General features: G+C 35.0%; 1 protein-coding gene and 1 long non-coding RNA gene across 4 annotated transcripts; both read right to left on the reverse strand.

The window, feature by feature from the left end:
• Window positions 1–622: 622 nt before the first annotated feature.
• On the reverse strand, window positions 623–4,578 carry LOC116843750 (keratin-associated protein 19-2-like). Its single transcript, XM_032814472.1, has 3 exons — window positions 4,415–4,578; window positions 3,071–3,213; window positions 623–970 (listed from the first exon to the last, which is right to left on the reverse strand). The coding sequence occupies exons 1-3, from the start codon at window positions 4,451–4,453 to the stop codon at window positions 802–804; spliced, it is 351 nt and encodes a 116-aa protein (XP_032670363.1). The 5' UTR covers window positions 4,454–4,578; the 3' UTR covers window positions 623–801.
• Window positions 4,579–12,394: 7,816 nt separating this feature from the next.
• LOC116843770 lies at window positions 12,395–14,165 on the reverse strand. 3 transcript variants are annotated; one of them, XR_004377926.1, is made up of 4 exons: window positions 13,911–14,165; window positions 13,657–13,842; window positions 13,344–13,458; window positions 12,395–13,249 (listed from the first exon to the last, which is right to left on the reverse strand). It is a non-coding gene; the product is annotated as an uncharacterized LOC116843770 (long non-coding RNA). The 3 variants fall into 3 exon arrangements; XR_004377927.1 differs by having other exon boundaries at window positions 13,965–14,164; XR_004377925.1 differs by having other exon boundaries at window positions 13,657–14,162.
• Window positions 14,166–16,064: the final 1,899 nt, after the last annotated feature.

The following is a 16,064-nucleotide window of genomic DNA, read 5'->3' on the forward strand; positions in this document are numbered from 1 at the left end:
TTCTATTGCAATGCATTTTGTAAGAACTTTTAGCGTATATTCTCTCATTTTTGACGTTGTCAATCAAGAGATCCGCGGTGAAAAGTCAGAAACTACAAGCATCGAACTTAAGATACATTCTGAATCTCAGCAAGTTTGGCATTTCACTCAAGAATATTAAATTAAAGCAAAACATTCGGTTTATTAGAGTCGAGTTAACTTTATTTTTTGCGATAAAGTCTTATAATATTCTTATAAAGAAGATAATAATTCTTTTGATTACAAGCTAATGAGCTTTTTAAAGATTTGATATTTGAAGACTATTATCAAGGAAATATTCTTTATCGAAGATAATCTTTTCTTAAAAGAAAAAGAGTGAATTAAGTAATCGCTTTTTCTTGTACGTGTAGTACTTATCGACACAACACGTGTGTCTTGAAGAAATCTTAAAAACGTCCAAAGACTTCTACTTTTCTTAGACGTCATTTAGGACATCTTTAGGATGCTTTGTGTCATGCGGGCACTGAACAAATATTCCTTACTTTCCTTACTATCTTTTATTTGAATGTACGTGTGTTTGATCGCACACAATGTGCCGCTAAGAGCGAAAACGGGTCGGTCGGCAAGAAAAGAATGTGTCGTATCTCTTTTTTACATTTTATTTATTCGTTTTTATGCAATGCAGACTCCGATAAAACTTACAGAACTAACAAAGCTGTCGAAAGCTTCGCGTGTTTTTAGAGAATTCGGACATTAGTAAGAAAGGCCAGGGACTTGTTGACAGTGATGAGATATCACTCAGTTAGGAGGTGCTGAGTCGCATCAACCCCAATAGCCGCCATAACCCCATCCTTTGCCGAAGCCCCTGCCGCCGTAGTATCCTCCTCGGTAGACTGCAGGATAGTATCCTCTACCGTATCCATATCCTCCGTAGCCGCCGTAGCCGCCGTAGCCGCCGTAGCCGCCGTAGCCGCCGTAGTATGGTCGGTATCTGGAATTGCATTCGTAGATCGTTTAGTTACACCGAGGTTCCGAATAATCGCTTGATTATTATGTTTCTCGCACAATTGAGAGACATTGCTGACGCGTTCTCGCAACAATCGGTTGTGACAGCAGCTGAAGTGACGATATATGAGACATCCGACGTCATAAATGCAACGGAAGATTCAGGGAAAACGTGAGTATCTTTGTTACATTTCTATCTATCAGACAAGAGTAATAAGGAATCAATACTTATATCGTGTATCGTCACTTCGGCTTCTGACATAACCGATTGCCACAGCAGTGTCTCTCAATTATGACAAGTAGGACTGCTTCAACTTCATTTGGAAAAATGTGTATAAATCGTTTGGTAGTCGACATTCGCTTTAGATCCTTCCCAAATTTTATATTAGCGAAGCAATGATCCTGTCTTTATAATACTATAGTTATGAACGTGCACAATTATATGTGTTCACAGAAAATCGTATTTCTCGACGGGCTACTTGATTTGGACCACGTAACTCTTCATCGGAAGAGTCTTTCGAGGCCATTTTACGAAGAAAAGAGCTTTACCAGTGGGGGCCGATGTCCGACCTTAAAGGGTTGAAAGAACGAGTGGCTGCTACGCGATCCGGTAATTCGCGCACGCAGTGGGCGTCTCGTATAAATTTTCAACGACGACAGATTTCATACGATTGCGCATGTGGTCGACGCGTCACGGGCAAAATTAGACGCGTCGCATACTAAACGTCCGCTAAGTCGTTGCAAATTAACCGCATCGGAAGTCGGTTCTTCGTCGCGCCGAGATGCGTCCTTTGTGCACGCGATCAGTTAGACCGGTCGTGTTGACGAAATTAAGACGGTAACGTACGGCGTGATTCATGCGCGGCCATCCGTGACAGGACGGGGGGAGTAAAAGCGGTCGTGAATGCGAAATGAAGATGCTGCGAGAAACAGTGGGTGCAATATTTTTTCGAACGTCCTCGCGTGCTATCGTCAATTTTGCAAACGAGTCGTGGCGGTCGCGCGAACTTCGCATACAAAGCACACAAGCGCGCGAAGAAGTGTATCCGCGATCGTTGAATAATCCCCGATTGCGGCGGAATACGTGATCGCTATTTAAATACTTCACGGCCGCAAGTGGGCTTCACTGAGAGGATTATGGTCCTCTGAATTATTAAAGATCCTGTTTCCGCAGATTATTGCGCTTGTTGAAATTCTTTTCTTTCCCCGTGCTGTCCGCACCGCGAACTCACGTAGCGGAAGCTTCTGAAAGGCGTCTTAGAAAGGTCTAAACGACGACTGAAAGACGCCCGAAAAGTCGGACGTCTTTGAGATGTCCTCAAGATTTGTATTAACAGTCGTTACTTCAAACTTGTCTCAAGTGATTTAGACTTGAATTCAGAGAATTAGGTGAGAGTTTTTCATTTGAGTCGCAGTTACAGATGTAAATGTCACATATGCCATATAACTCAACTAGAAAGATTGGATCTAACTCTGAGTAAAAGTCCAAGTATTTCACTTGTCATGAGATAAGTTTCAGATGGTAACTGTTAATGTAGACCTGAAGCTTGTATTAATAGTTACTACTTGTTACTTGAAACTTGTCTCAAATGAGATAACCAGTTCTGAATGTAGAGTCAGATTTGAGTTCTTTTTACTTGAATCAAATAATATATACAACATTATATTTGTATCGCGATTCAGCTAAAAACTTACATTAATCTCTAAATTCAAATCTGAATGTCTCATCTGACATACGTTTTAAGTAACTTAATACGAGTTTAAGACTCGTATTCATTGTCGTTACCTAAAACTTGTCTGAAGTGAGATACTCATATTTGGATTTAGAGTTAGATGAGCATTTTATTTGAATCACATGTACAGATATAAATGTCACATATGTCATATGATTCAACTAAATAACTTGGGTGTAACTTTAAATAAAAATGTGCGTATCTCACGTGAAGTAAGCTTCAAGTAACGACCAATGAGCGCAAACCTAAGATCTCTTAGAGATTTCTGTTATCTGGGAAGAAAATTACACAAAAAGGAAAATTTTGCAGGTGTCGCATATTTTAAAATCGATTCGTAAATAGAAGAAACTCACCCTCCGTAGTAGCCAGAGGCGTCCGCTTCTAAATCATTCGCAGCAGCCGGTGCTTCGATCTCACTCTGTACGGAAGCGGATGCTTCCTTGGCCTCTAAGGCAGAGGCGAAGGTGAGGAAAGCGAACGCAGAGAGAAGGAGCACCTGGAATCAGTTCGACGAGCCTCTTAATTACAATTCGTGCTTAATTACGATCGCAATGCGATAAGACCAGTCGTCCTGAAGATCTCGATCTAGTCGATTGTCGTCGAAATCGCGAAAATACGCATTGTTGCGAAATTGGAAATGTCGTGTCGCGGAGAACGCGTTCGCTATCAACATCGTATATAACTGTAAAATACCTCAAATTGGACTTAAACGACTTTAAAAATAAGATAGGACTACAAATACCGCTCATAGTTAGATCTTATATTTAAAATCGCTTTAGGTTCATCTTCAGATATGACAGTAATAATTTTTTTATGTCCACATAAACAAACTATACTAAGAAAAGAATACTTGAAAATTTATTTGTGGGATATGTGAAGTTTACTTTTGTAAAATAAAGTTTTCTGTGAAATAAAATTTATTTGTGTGAAATAAACTTTTATCCCACAAATAAATTTCTCAAATATTTTTTTCTCAGTGTAAGGACGATATTTATAGTCAGATCTTATATTTAAGATCATTTTAAGTCCAGCTTTAGATACTCCATAATCAAAGCGATGATCTGTACAGAATCTGAAGATGAACCTAAAATCTCAGATATAAAATAAATATAAAATTTGACTATGAAAATATGGCTCTGAGTCTGTTTTATGGAATTACATAAAAAAATACACTATAAGCTATGAGAATTCCCAAACCCAACGCGGTAACGAAAGTGTCAACACTGAGAAAAAATACTTGAAAATTTATTTGTGGGATATGAAATTTATTTACAGAAATAAATCTTTATACTCCACAGAAATCAGTTTTATAACCGACGAACAAATTCTCAAGACTTTTTTTTCAGTGTACGATCACAAGTATCGAATCTGCACGCTGAGAGAGAGAGAGGGAAAATACTTGAAAATTGATTTTGTGATATATTAAGATTCTCTTTCTGTGAAGTATACTTCTGCAAATAAATTTTATATCTCCCATAAATAAATTTTCAAGTATTTTTTCTCAGTGCAGCTCTGCCTGCTCGCTTCGATAGGAAATTCCGCGGTTCCCGATTGCGCTGTTTGAACTTTCCACCCGCGACTGGTCGAGAACACACGCGTTGCGGGCGAGGAACGTCTCGACGAGACGGAGATGCAGAAGGCGAAGATTTCACGCGGTCGGCGAGGACGCGCACTGGCGTTCGCCCTGAGTCACTTACGAAATGCAATGGGCGCAACATGTTGAAGACTGATTCCATTTCCGAGAGCGGCGGGCCTTATATATCCGTCTGGCCCGACGCGTTTTCGAGACGCGGGCACGCACGGCACCCACACACTCGTCCGCACACGTGTCCGACTACCTGTTCGCGTCCGCGTCCAGGTACACGCAATCCCGCGTGCGCGCGCGGGCGCGGGCGTTCGCGACAACGCGATAAAAAGCGCATAACAGAGCGGGGCGGGGACGTGTACAAGCAACGGCACGTAGAGCCGCACAAAGAACCACAAATGAGGATGTCGACGCCGTGTTTTCATTTCTTTTCGGGCTCGCGGAGGACTCTACGTGTTACGCAGCGGTGCAAGACGACCGCGACGTGATCCCCGCGAAATTCGCGGTAAACACAGCTGACCTCGCGTTCTCGTCACGTCGATACTTCGATTTGTCGGAGGGCTCCTGTCTCTATACTAATTACATTAGTTTACAAATTTTACACTTTCTTAGTGCAAGAAATACAAGAAGTACACTAATTACATTAGTTTACAAATTTTGCACTTTCTTAGTGCAAGAAATGAAAATAACTTTGTGTAACGTATTTGGAGTTTGAATCTGTCAGAAAAATTCCATCAGATCTCTAATTTTGTAGATTTAGCAAGTTAGCAGCACTGCGGTTTATCTTACAATGTTATTGTATCACCGTTTTCACGAAAATATCACACGAACGTGTTCTCTTATGTTATTACGTAAAAATATAGAGAAGATTGTGTAAGACTGATTCAAATTATTTTTATGTTTGTGGGCGATATATTGTCGGGAAAAGGAACTGCATAATCACAGAATCGCTAACATTTTTCTATTTACGTTACTTTAGTTTTGCGGTCGATAACTATGATGCGGGCACCGCACTTGTTTTGCAATAGTTGCAGAGCCATAGATGAGCAGCGTGGTTATCATTTCAATACATGGTTTCTTAGAAAATAAAAAAGTGACAATTATTGCGGAACTGTTGAAAAATTATAACGAAATAGACGTGCATAGAAATGCACGTATGTCTCGCGCAAAATTCATTTTTTATACTCATATCTTGATTTCTTTCCGTATAATTTGGGTGCAACAAGTAATGAGCAAGGCGAATCTGGTTCTCACCAGAATTTGATGACAATTGAAGAACTTTATCAAAGATATTGAGACGAAAATATGCTAGATGATTATTGCTGGACACTAATGCGCGAAACCGGTCCAAAGTCATATAAAAAAAACAAAAATTTAATTCTCAATGCTTTCAATACTTTCAATTTGTTTTCTAAATTCAATAAAAAATTCGTTATCGTAAAAATGACTTTTTTTGTATATAGAACACCGGACGTGGTAGAAGCTTTTTGGCACATTTGTGTTTAGCATTAAAAATTATCTTAGAAATAATGTTCAAATACTCTTATACAAAAAAAACCTTGTAATGTTGCCGATCTTATCATGGAAAGGAAATGTTTCGCTTCTCTGCGCTACGATATCGCGGAATTTACAAATCGCGAAATAATAAGAGTGAATGTTCCGCTCAGAGTTGAAGTTCAGAGTTAATTCTGGCTGTATATAAATGAATTTTTTATTCGATTAGAGTGAATATGTTGCTGTGACAATAGAGTACATCAGATTGATTTTTCAATTTCAAGTAAAAATATTCACTTGACTATTCAGAGTGGAAAATTCACTCTATATGAATGAAAAATGACTCGAATTAGAGTGACTCAATTCACTCTACTTTCCGAGTGAAATTTCAAGAAATTTAGAGAGCAATGTGACGATTTGTATTCTTTAAATTTCTTGGAGTTAAATTTTATTCGAAATTTTGAGGGACACAGCTGAGTTACTCGAATTTTAGCAATGGAAAATGGTTTTTAACTTTGAGAAATAATAGTGAATCAAGCGAATAATTAAAGATTGGGAAGTTAAACAACCAAATGCTTGGTTGACACAAAAAAAACTCTTAGACAGTACAGAATTCTAAAAGATTACGAAAGAATTTCTGAAAAACGTCTAAAAAAGATAGGACGTGTTTTTAGACGTTTCTAAGAAGTCTTTAAGAATTTGGGATATGCTTTATGTTTATTTAATATTCATCTAATTGTGTTCTAACGACGCGCTTCTTGGTATTGCTTCTGCCGCGAAAGGAATTCTAAGAAGATGAGCTTTTGTTTTTCTTTTTCGTGTTGCAGGCGTTTCTCGGGCGATCAATCAGGGACAATAATGAGCGGCGGGATAAAAATCATGGTTCTCCGAATTCTGCGGCGTTTTTATGGGCAAAAAATATCCCTGGACGGGAATGACTTGCCGACCGTTTGCGGTCATTGAATTAGAAACGCTGGACAGGTGGTAGGCGATTTACTATTGTCCTTGTCATTCGACGACGTCGCGTATCAGGTTCGGTTATAGTGCGCTTGATCTTTCGCAGCGTGCTTTTTCATTGCACAAAAGTATCTAAGATATACATTTTTATGTAATAACTACTGAATATTTATGAAATTATCAGAAGCACGCCTTGGTACGGCTGGTTGATTTAAATAAATGGATATGGGATTATTGCATAAAGCGCGTTTCCTTACATATATAATGGATTTGTAAAAATGAAATTTGTAAAAAATGTTAACAATAATAACAACAATTCACAAAGAACAATTCACTTTTCGCAACGGTTGTTCTTTAGTATTGAGAGTTGGGTAGTAAAAGTTCAATCAGAATTATACAAAATCGGAGTTTAAAGAATTATAAAAACTGAAGTTAAAAAAATTAATAACTTTTAACTTAATTAAGTTAATTTTAAGTGAGTTAACTTTTAATCTCAGTTAATTATTTTAAGACGTATTATCTTTAACTTATCAACTTTTAGTTAAAATAATTTATAATAATAAATTAAAATAAATCACCAATATTTTAAAGTCAGTACGAACTACTAATAATGTAAAAAACAAATTAATAAAATACCAGTAGAATTTTTTTTGTTTCTCTGAATGTCACGTTTTTTCTTATACGCACAGAGAAAAACATGCTTAAAAATTTATTTGTCGAGTATAAAATTTATTTTTGTGAACAAACTTTATACCTTACATATAAGTTTTTTTTCAAGTATTTTTTTCAATACGAAATTGTGAGCGCAAAAGAGTTGGATTGTTTTGTACAATACAACCTTTCCGTTATTTTATCTAAATTTAACCCACGATTAAGAAGATAATTGTATAGAAGATACAAACATATATTGCTTTCAATAATCAACTTTTAACTTGAGTAATTTAATTTAATTGAGTAATTTAATTTTAACTCAATTTCTAATTACATTAGTTTTTGTCTATGTAATCCTAAACTTAATTCAGTGAAAGGAAAAAATCGACTCACCCAATTCTGGTTGAAAAAGAGGCTCAACATAAAATTCAAGTTAGTTAACCACGAAGATCAGCAGGATCGCGAAAGCTTCGGCAACATGGGTACGCATCTTTTGAGTAGTCGTTACGTAAATGATTTTGTCGCAAGGTCTCATATTGTTCGTTTAACAATGGCCCTGACCTAATATCCGCCCACAGACTTTGCCTGTGTCTTATTTGAGTGAAAGTTGATTTTTGTTTGCCGTGTTCATTTAAAGGAGGACTTCGCGAAATGACAACTCGGTCAATAAATTAAGTGAGCCAGCATCTCCGTGAGGTTAACATTATGCAATTTTTATTAAGCAATAAACATTTGCATCGCTATTATAGGCAATGATGCGTCTGGACGTGTTTACGCTCAAGTCGAAAAATTCGGTCGAGGCAATTCGCGGATAATCAACGGATTTTAATCATAATAGTCACATCTTTTTAGAGAAGGCCGGTATGCGGAATTGTCGGAACGTCTACAGAGAGGAATTATGTCAGAGATTATACAGAGAGAAAACAGAGACTTGTCATCGAACAGGAGTTGCACATAATATGCAAACATTTCGGGAATACCCTAACCTGACATTTATATCACGCCACGCTCCACAATTTATTTGACTTAACTGTGTCTCAAACTCGAGAACGATCGAGGATTTTTGTAGAGGTAACATTGTTGAAATTTATTCATTCGCATATACTTAGCGTTTAAATGTTTTTTATGTATTTGCTAAAGATCGAATGATAACGGGGCGAGTTCGTCATCGACGAATTTCTCTCTTTCTTTCTTTTTTTAACGCGTGTTCCCTTTTCGGCGGAAGGAAGATAAGTTTATTTCGACAGATTCTCTCAAGAGAAACTTCTTCCAGCTTTGTCACTTCGATAACGAAATTGGAAAAACATTTCTGTTTTCTTGCAACGGAATTCTATGAAAAACAATTCCTGTTTTCTCGCGACTACAACTTCATGGAGAGTGTTATGAATGGAGATTAGCCATCGCTCACGTTTCCGTGTGTCATCTTAATTAACGAGCACTGCGCCTTTCCGTCATCGCTAGAATGCAAATCAGAAGGCGTTGCGGGACAGCGAGAGCATTCTTGACCATCCATCCATTAGTCCACCGGTCCATTAAGTTGTGCGTAAAGTGATTCCCCGAAGTGACCATTAATTACTCTGCAATTAACGCCGAGGGTCGCATTCTTTCTGTCATGCAAGAATCCGTATTTACTCAAGCAGAAGAAGCGACGGGAATTTGCGTCAGATTGAATTGCTGGACTTTATAGTGAGAACCTTGCATTTGTCATACAAAATATTTCGGGTTTTTCCTGTCATTCTCTTCCCGAAAATCCGAATCCTCTCGTCGGAGAGTACAATCGGAAATTACGTGACGCAATTACCTTGAAACTTTTCGAGGTCAATTGCCATCAATTATATCGATTGATTTTCTCTTTTTGACTTTACAGTATTGGTGATTTATTTTAATTTATTATATTATAAATTACTTTAACTAAAAGTTATTACGTTAAAGGTAATGCGTCTTAAAATAACTGACTGAAGTTATAAGTTGGCTGATTTAAAATTAACTTACATAAGTTAAAAATTATTAATTTTTTAACTTCAGTTTTTCCTTCTTTAATTTTCTTGCGACAATACGACATGGCGTACATCTATAGATTGATTATTATTCGTCGCGCTTTAATACGCTTTCACACGGAGAAAAGTATTATTCTATTGTTAAGAGAAGCGATTACTAAGTTTACTTTCCTTCCTTTGAGTAATAGTTATCTTCATCCACGAATATTTTCCTAACAATAGTCTTAAAATATACTCACCACAAATTTTAGAAAAGTTTATTATCGTACACTCAGAAGCAGAATTCATTCTCTTTATAATATTATAAAATTTTATAAAAAAAGTTAGTTCAACTCTACACTGAGAAAAAATACTAGAAAATTTATATTTGTAGGACATAAAGTTTATTTCTGTGAATTAACTTTATATATCTCATAGATAAATTTTTAAATATTTTTCTTTTCAGTGCACTTATCACAAATTTGAGAAAAACTCATTATCATGTACTCAAAAAAAGAATTTATTCTTTTTACAAGAATGTTGTAAAACTTTATTGAAAAAAAGTTGTTTTTTCTAGTAAGCAAACCGAATTTTTCTTTTAATAATTTTTTTGAAATACTAAATCTAATAGAGTCAGAATGTATTTTGAATAAATTCGATACTTATGATGAGCTTACGCTGAGACAAATTATTTGATAAGAAATTAACAAACGGATATTTCCGATCAAAATATTGATGAATTTTTTTATTCGATCAGGAAACATCTGATGAGAAATATCGGTTTATCTGATGAAATGCCATTATAACTGGAAATATTCGATTGAACTTAATCAGATATTCTGATAAAATATAAAAATTTTTATCGAAAATATTCGTTTGTTAATTTTTTATCCGATAATGTCTCTCAGAGTATGATAAATTCGCGGATATATGAACCTGTGAAATACTTGAGAGAAATAACATTCACTTAAACGTAGTATGTGTCTTTCAGTATATACCTGCGAGAAAGTGTTAGCGTTAGCGTTCGCGGGGGCATCCCCACGTTGCGCCGACCAAACTGGCACCCGCTCGCTGGTAGTAAAGTTGGATTTTTGAGGACGAGCAACCGGACTACCTTGAACACGGACTCGTCATCGTCGTCGAGCCTCCGCGATCGGTCCCGGCCGATTTACGAAAAGAGTGAGGACGACGCGGCACAGTGACGTGGTGCAAAAAGACATACATCTCCTTAGTCAGTAAATCGTTGACCGCGGTCAACTTCTCCAGTCAAGGTTGAATATTTTTCTCCGCTCCGATGGACCTCGCGGGAACCACAATAACCATGTATCCGACTGACTTGGTCTTTGTTGTCGCTCGGGCGTGAATGTCGCGTTCCTCGCGGGTTTCGAGGTTTCGAGATAAATAAGAGTAAGCAGCAGTATGTGTACATTCCTGAAGTGCGCTCGCGATAGATTTGATACGGCACTCGATTGGATGCATAATGGATTCATAATTGATGTTGGATTCATAATTGATATTGCAAGATGCACTTACATACATTTCCCTGAAATACTTAAGAGACGGAATATCGATCGATGGACAGAGTGGAATCGAGGAATCTTTTCGAAAAACAATTTCTCTGCGATTGCATCGAACAGCATTGGTGGCTTCGGTAATATACAGGCTATCTGGAGATAAGTGTCGCATATCTCGTGTACATGTAGATTAGATTAAACTGAATGAGAGATTCCTTTACTACTTTGTAAGCAACGTAAAATTTTGAGTTATTAATTAAAAAAGATTGACAAATAATCACGTAGATAGTTGTGATAGACGCGACATATATTATCATATGATTGTGGATTAGATCAAACTGAATGTCCTCTATTATTTTGCAAATAACGTAGATTTTTAGTTATTAATTAAAGAACACATTGGTGCATTATCACGTGCGATCGCTCGCTAATCTTCTTTAATTAATAACTAAAAAATCTGCGTCGTTTTTTGAAAAAGAGGATTTTTGACAGTTTGACCTTATCTACAAGTAACGGCAAGCGCCGCTTTCATAATTCACATCTGTCATATCGCGCATAATCATTCACTAATCTTCTTTAATTAATAACTTAACATCCTGCTTAGTTGTTTATAAAATGGTAGAGGAATTTTGTGTTTCAGTTTGACTTAATCTACATGTACACGAGATATGGAACATTTATTTTGTGTATGCATGCCTGTTCATAGCTGTATGTCTAACGTGGTTACCTTTAGTGTAGATGTGTGTAGCACATATAGATTTATCATACATACACACACACACACACATATACATAGTTGTTTCGTACACAGAATGGGTTAATAAAGTTTGTTGAAATGTTTCTTATAGAAATAATCTATTTATTTAATAATATTGTTACACTGTATGAATGATTATATGTACAGACACTGTGACGTGTAATATTATGGATAACGCAATGACAAACAAGTTGAACTAAAATAAATTCAAGTGTGATATTTTAACTTTAGTCACTTTTGACAAGCTTGGGAACTTTGTTAAATTTTGAATCTGATTTTGAATAATTATTCTTATAATACCAAAGTGAGGCTAGCATAGCCTCTCGTATAGCTTCTCGAGGAACTAACGAGAAGACACAGAGGAATATTTGCTCCAAGTATCTTTAGTATCTAAAATCTGTATCAAATCCAAGTATCTAAAGTCTATATTAAATCTATCGCTCTTTTATAGTTATTGCTATTAGTACTAGAATTAAATATAAAACTTAATGTTCTTTAGTTAAATATCTTATATTATTCAGTTAAATATCGTATTCTCTCATAGATAAGTACTGGAAGATTTTTGGTTTGTGCAAAAGGAATCTACTTTTAAAAAGTAACTAGATTCAAAGTAAGATTGCTTTTTTAAGAGAAAAGAGAATATAAGAAAATAAAAATAAAATTGCGCAAGTTGTTTAAGAATTGAATCATTAAAATGATCGAGTAATTCTACTTTTGAGGTAAAAAGGTAAAGTTAAAAAATATTAATTTTTGGATGCCAATATATTTATCTTAACATTTTATGAATGTCTCTCCTATGGACGTCGCAATATTTTTAGGATATCCTTATAATATATTTTGGACATTTTTGCTGTATGGATTTTACAATAAAAAGTAAAGTTTCTTTTTTTGTAAGATTCTATGGTCATAATATTGAAATTGGAAACAAGTGACAAAATGCGTAAAAGATATATAAAATTAGCAGAACTTTTATTAGGAAATACCAAATTGAAAAAGACAATAACAAAAAATAATTTAGCTTTAATTTTAAGAGGCCTACTAATTAGTTGGCTCTATCTCAAGCAGTACAAAGTATTGGGCGATTATAGAATTTACAGTGACAAATCATTGGCTAACTAATATATGCTACTAGAGATGACAACATATGCTGCAGAAAGTGCATCAAAAGTACAATAGAACATTTAAGGAAACTGCTGACAATTATCTTTAAGTCCGGTTGCATCAAGATTATTTTGGTTTTAAGCGAGATTTAAATATATGTCTCTTTATTTATTTAGAAAGAAAAATAAAGATAAATACATGTTTAAATCTCGCTTAAAATCAAAATATTGTTGCAACCGAGTTTTAGCCTTACAAAAGAGAAGACCGAAGTGCAAAATAAACTCACACGTAAAAGCTAAAGTGAAAAAGCTAAAGATAAAATTATATTTTTTGAATGCCAATAAAATATGCCAAAACTTATCTTAAAATCTTATGTTTGAGAGAAAGAAAGTGAGTGAGAGAGAGAAAGAGAGAAATTTAAAATGTGTATACAAACTGTGAAGATCAGCCAATTCTTCTAGTCAAAGCGGACACTTCTGAATTTTGCCTCTTTCCTTCTGCAATTTAAATTCATTACTAATATAAGAAAGTACAAAAATTCACGTATCTAACATGTAATATCTATAAAGTGTTAGATAGAAATATATTTACCATTTCTTCGTAGTGCCGTATTTGCATTTATAATCTGATGTTCTAGTTCATCACTTCATTAATGATCTCAAAATTTCCTCTTGTTTGGCATCTTCATACAACTGATTTTTGAAAGCTACATAAAAAAAGAAATAATATTATTAAAATATTAAAATTTATGTACATTACATTTATTCGAATCTATAATGTTGCGGGAAATTGAATTGGTCTTTAAGAACAATTCACTCGCAGTTTGATCTAATTGATAAAGTCGTAATCTTTCACGTTACATAGTCTTTAATTGGCACAAATTTTCATAAAAATGAACTTTTACCTCGAGATTCTTACAGAAGCGTTGGCAAATATTAAACATTCCATACTTCTGCCTTTTAAGTACAGATAATACAAGTGCTTCCTCTTGAGGTATTGCTTCATTAGTGAAATAATCATCATTATCTCGTCAAATTATCATTATTTCATCGAAATAATTTATTATTTAGTTAAGATCTAGTTTAATTTTCTAGAAAAAGAAAATACAATATACAGATACTCTAAATTTATTATACCATGTATACATTAGTTGTATACTTCAAAATCACGATTTATCTCTTTAGCTTTTGCGTGTGCATGCGTATTTTGCACCTTAGTTTTGTAAGACTAAGAATCATGTCCACATAAACATTTCTTAAAAGTTCTTTTGCACTTTTCATGCACTTTCTCAGTATATCTTATTGTCCCTAGTAGCACATATTAGTTAGCTAATAATTTACTACTGTAGATTCTTTATTCGTCCAATGTTTATGTTGTTCGGGATAGAGCCAACTGATTAAGTAGGCCTCTTAAAATTAAGGGTCTGCAGAAGACCTCTCGCGGAAATTCCAGAACTAACATTGGTATTTTACAAAATTTTGAGCTACAGAGAAAATAATATAATTGTGATATTTATAACCAGAATAAAAATCCGAAGAGTACTACAGAGCGTTTTTTGGGAAAAAAGATCGAAACAAAAATAGTCTAAATTATTTGAACATTTGATTGAAATACACATACACAGTACAAGTTTATATTTTAATTTATTATAAATTTTTAAGGGTCTAACTGCAAAATTGGCTCTTTCATCTTTAGTATTAATATAAGGAAGAAAAAATTATTTGGTGAGTAAATGTAATATCTATGAAGCAAAATATGTCAAGTTACAGGTTACTACGGAAAGTGTAGCCCAGCTGCACTAACTTGCAGTTGTTGCGTCCGCGTGAGCGTTGCATTAGTATTCGTATGTGTATGGACATATAATTACACACAGAACGGTGTTTCATGTTCTCGCCGCACGAAGTCTCCAAAGCCAAATCATGTTTTGCTTTCGGCTCTTGTAGACCCGTAAGGCTAAATTGTTTTTTCTCATTGTCTCTTTCAATTTGCATTTTCTAACAACAATTTTGTTAATTTTTTTACTTGCATTTTGTCATTTGTTTTTAATTTCAATATTATAGTAATGTTATTCTACAAAAAGACTTTACTTTTTATTAAAAGTAGTTTATGTTTCAATTCAGAAATTAACTTAAAATTATTTCTATTGTTTCAGGTATTTCGAACGGAGTCTAATTTACATTTTAATTGTTCAAATTTTCAAATAGATTGATCGTATGGAAGTATAAAGCAATAATTTGTGCAAATTATTTATTTCAAAAAACGTAACTTTTTGGAAATTAATTAAAAATTAATTAAAAATTAATAAAATTTTTTTATTAGACCAGCGTTTACGTTCTAAATTGCATCGAGAAAAAAATGTCCAAATAGTAAAAATGTCCAATCGTTCACTGAGCGGTCAGTGAGTTCTTGGATCTGGTTAGTATATACTTTCAGATTTCATCAAGATCTAAAAGTCAAACCAATCAGAGACTGTGTACTTCGCTATTCATTACTAGGGAAGCTGTTCTCGATGCGCATTCGAATTTTCTGATTCTTAAGCTAAACAATCTTATATAGAATTTTCATGAAAGAAAATAGAATTTAGAATAAAAAGAACTTCGTATTTAACGTTCGAATATGCATCAGAAATATAATTCCTGGGCTCTTGGATCCTTGAGCCCCTGGGGAATATAGTCCTTGCACAAAACGCACGTGGAAACGCTTACTGCGCGGCAAGAAGCGACACGACCAATCAACTTGCCGTCCTTTCATAAGAGATAGAAGTTCGGCTTGCTGCCATGTTTCTTGTGCATAAACCATTATGGAACTCTTCGGAATAAATTTCGATCGGAACTATTCCGTTACTCCCTAGATTTCTATTAGCTATGTTCCGTTATTCACAGCCAGTGTCAGCAGTGTTGAAAAGTTGCTCCTTTATTAGCAAGCAGTATGCTGCGTGTATCAGTGACGTCATGAATAGCCACTGCGATTACTACAGCTCGCGAGAGTTGCATTCCTTAATATGCATATGCATTTCTTAATATGCTTAATATGCGCATTTATCTATAGTTTGTGTTATGTATATTGTAGAAAGTGCACGCATATGGGTATTACGGAATGCCCGGTGAAGCAGTTGCAATACAAGTATGGCGTCGAACGATTTGGCGGATAAATTCAACTGTTAGATACCGAAACAAATAAAATGTATATTTAAGAAATAACATTCTGCACACGATATTCTGTGTTATTAAAAACTAACTGTTCTTAAAAAGAAAAATGATTCAACGAATCATTCAACGACAGATTAGAGATCTTCAATTTCTGTCTTGAGTT

Source organism: Odontomachus brunneus, unplaced genomic scaffold (assembly GCF_010583005.1).
Source record: "Odontomachus brunneus isolate Ranch 3 - 2012 unplaced genomic scaffold, Obru_v1 Obru_scaffold_035, whole genome shotgun sequence".
NCBI classification, from domain to species: Eukaryota; Metazoa; Arthropoda; class Insecta; order Hymenoptera; family Formicidae; genus Odontomachus; species Odontomachus brunneus.

Bases quoted from the DNA above. Each gene is read 5' to 3' on its own strand.
- LOC116843750 (XM_032814472.1), bottom strand. From the start codon at position 4,453: ATGGAATCAGTCTTCAACATGTTGCGCCCATTGCATTTC. The intron at 3,214-4,414 runs GTAAGTGACTCA...AACTGATTCCAG, and splicing joins TGTTGCGCCCATTGCATTTC to GTGCTCCTTCTCTCTGCGTT. The intron at 971-3,070 runs GTGAGTTTCTTC...ATGCAATTCCAG, and splicing joins GCCTCTGGCTACTACGGAGG to ATACCGACCATACTACGGCG.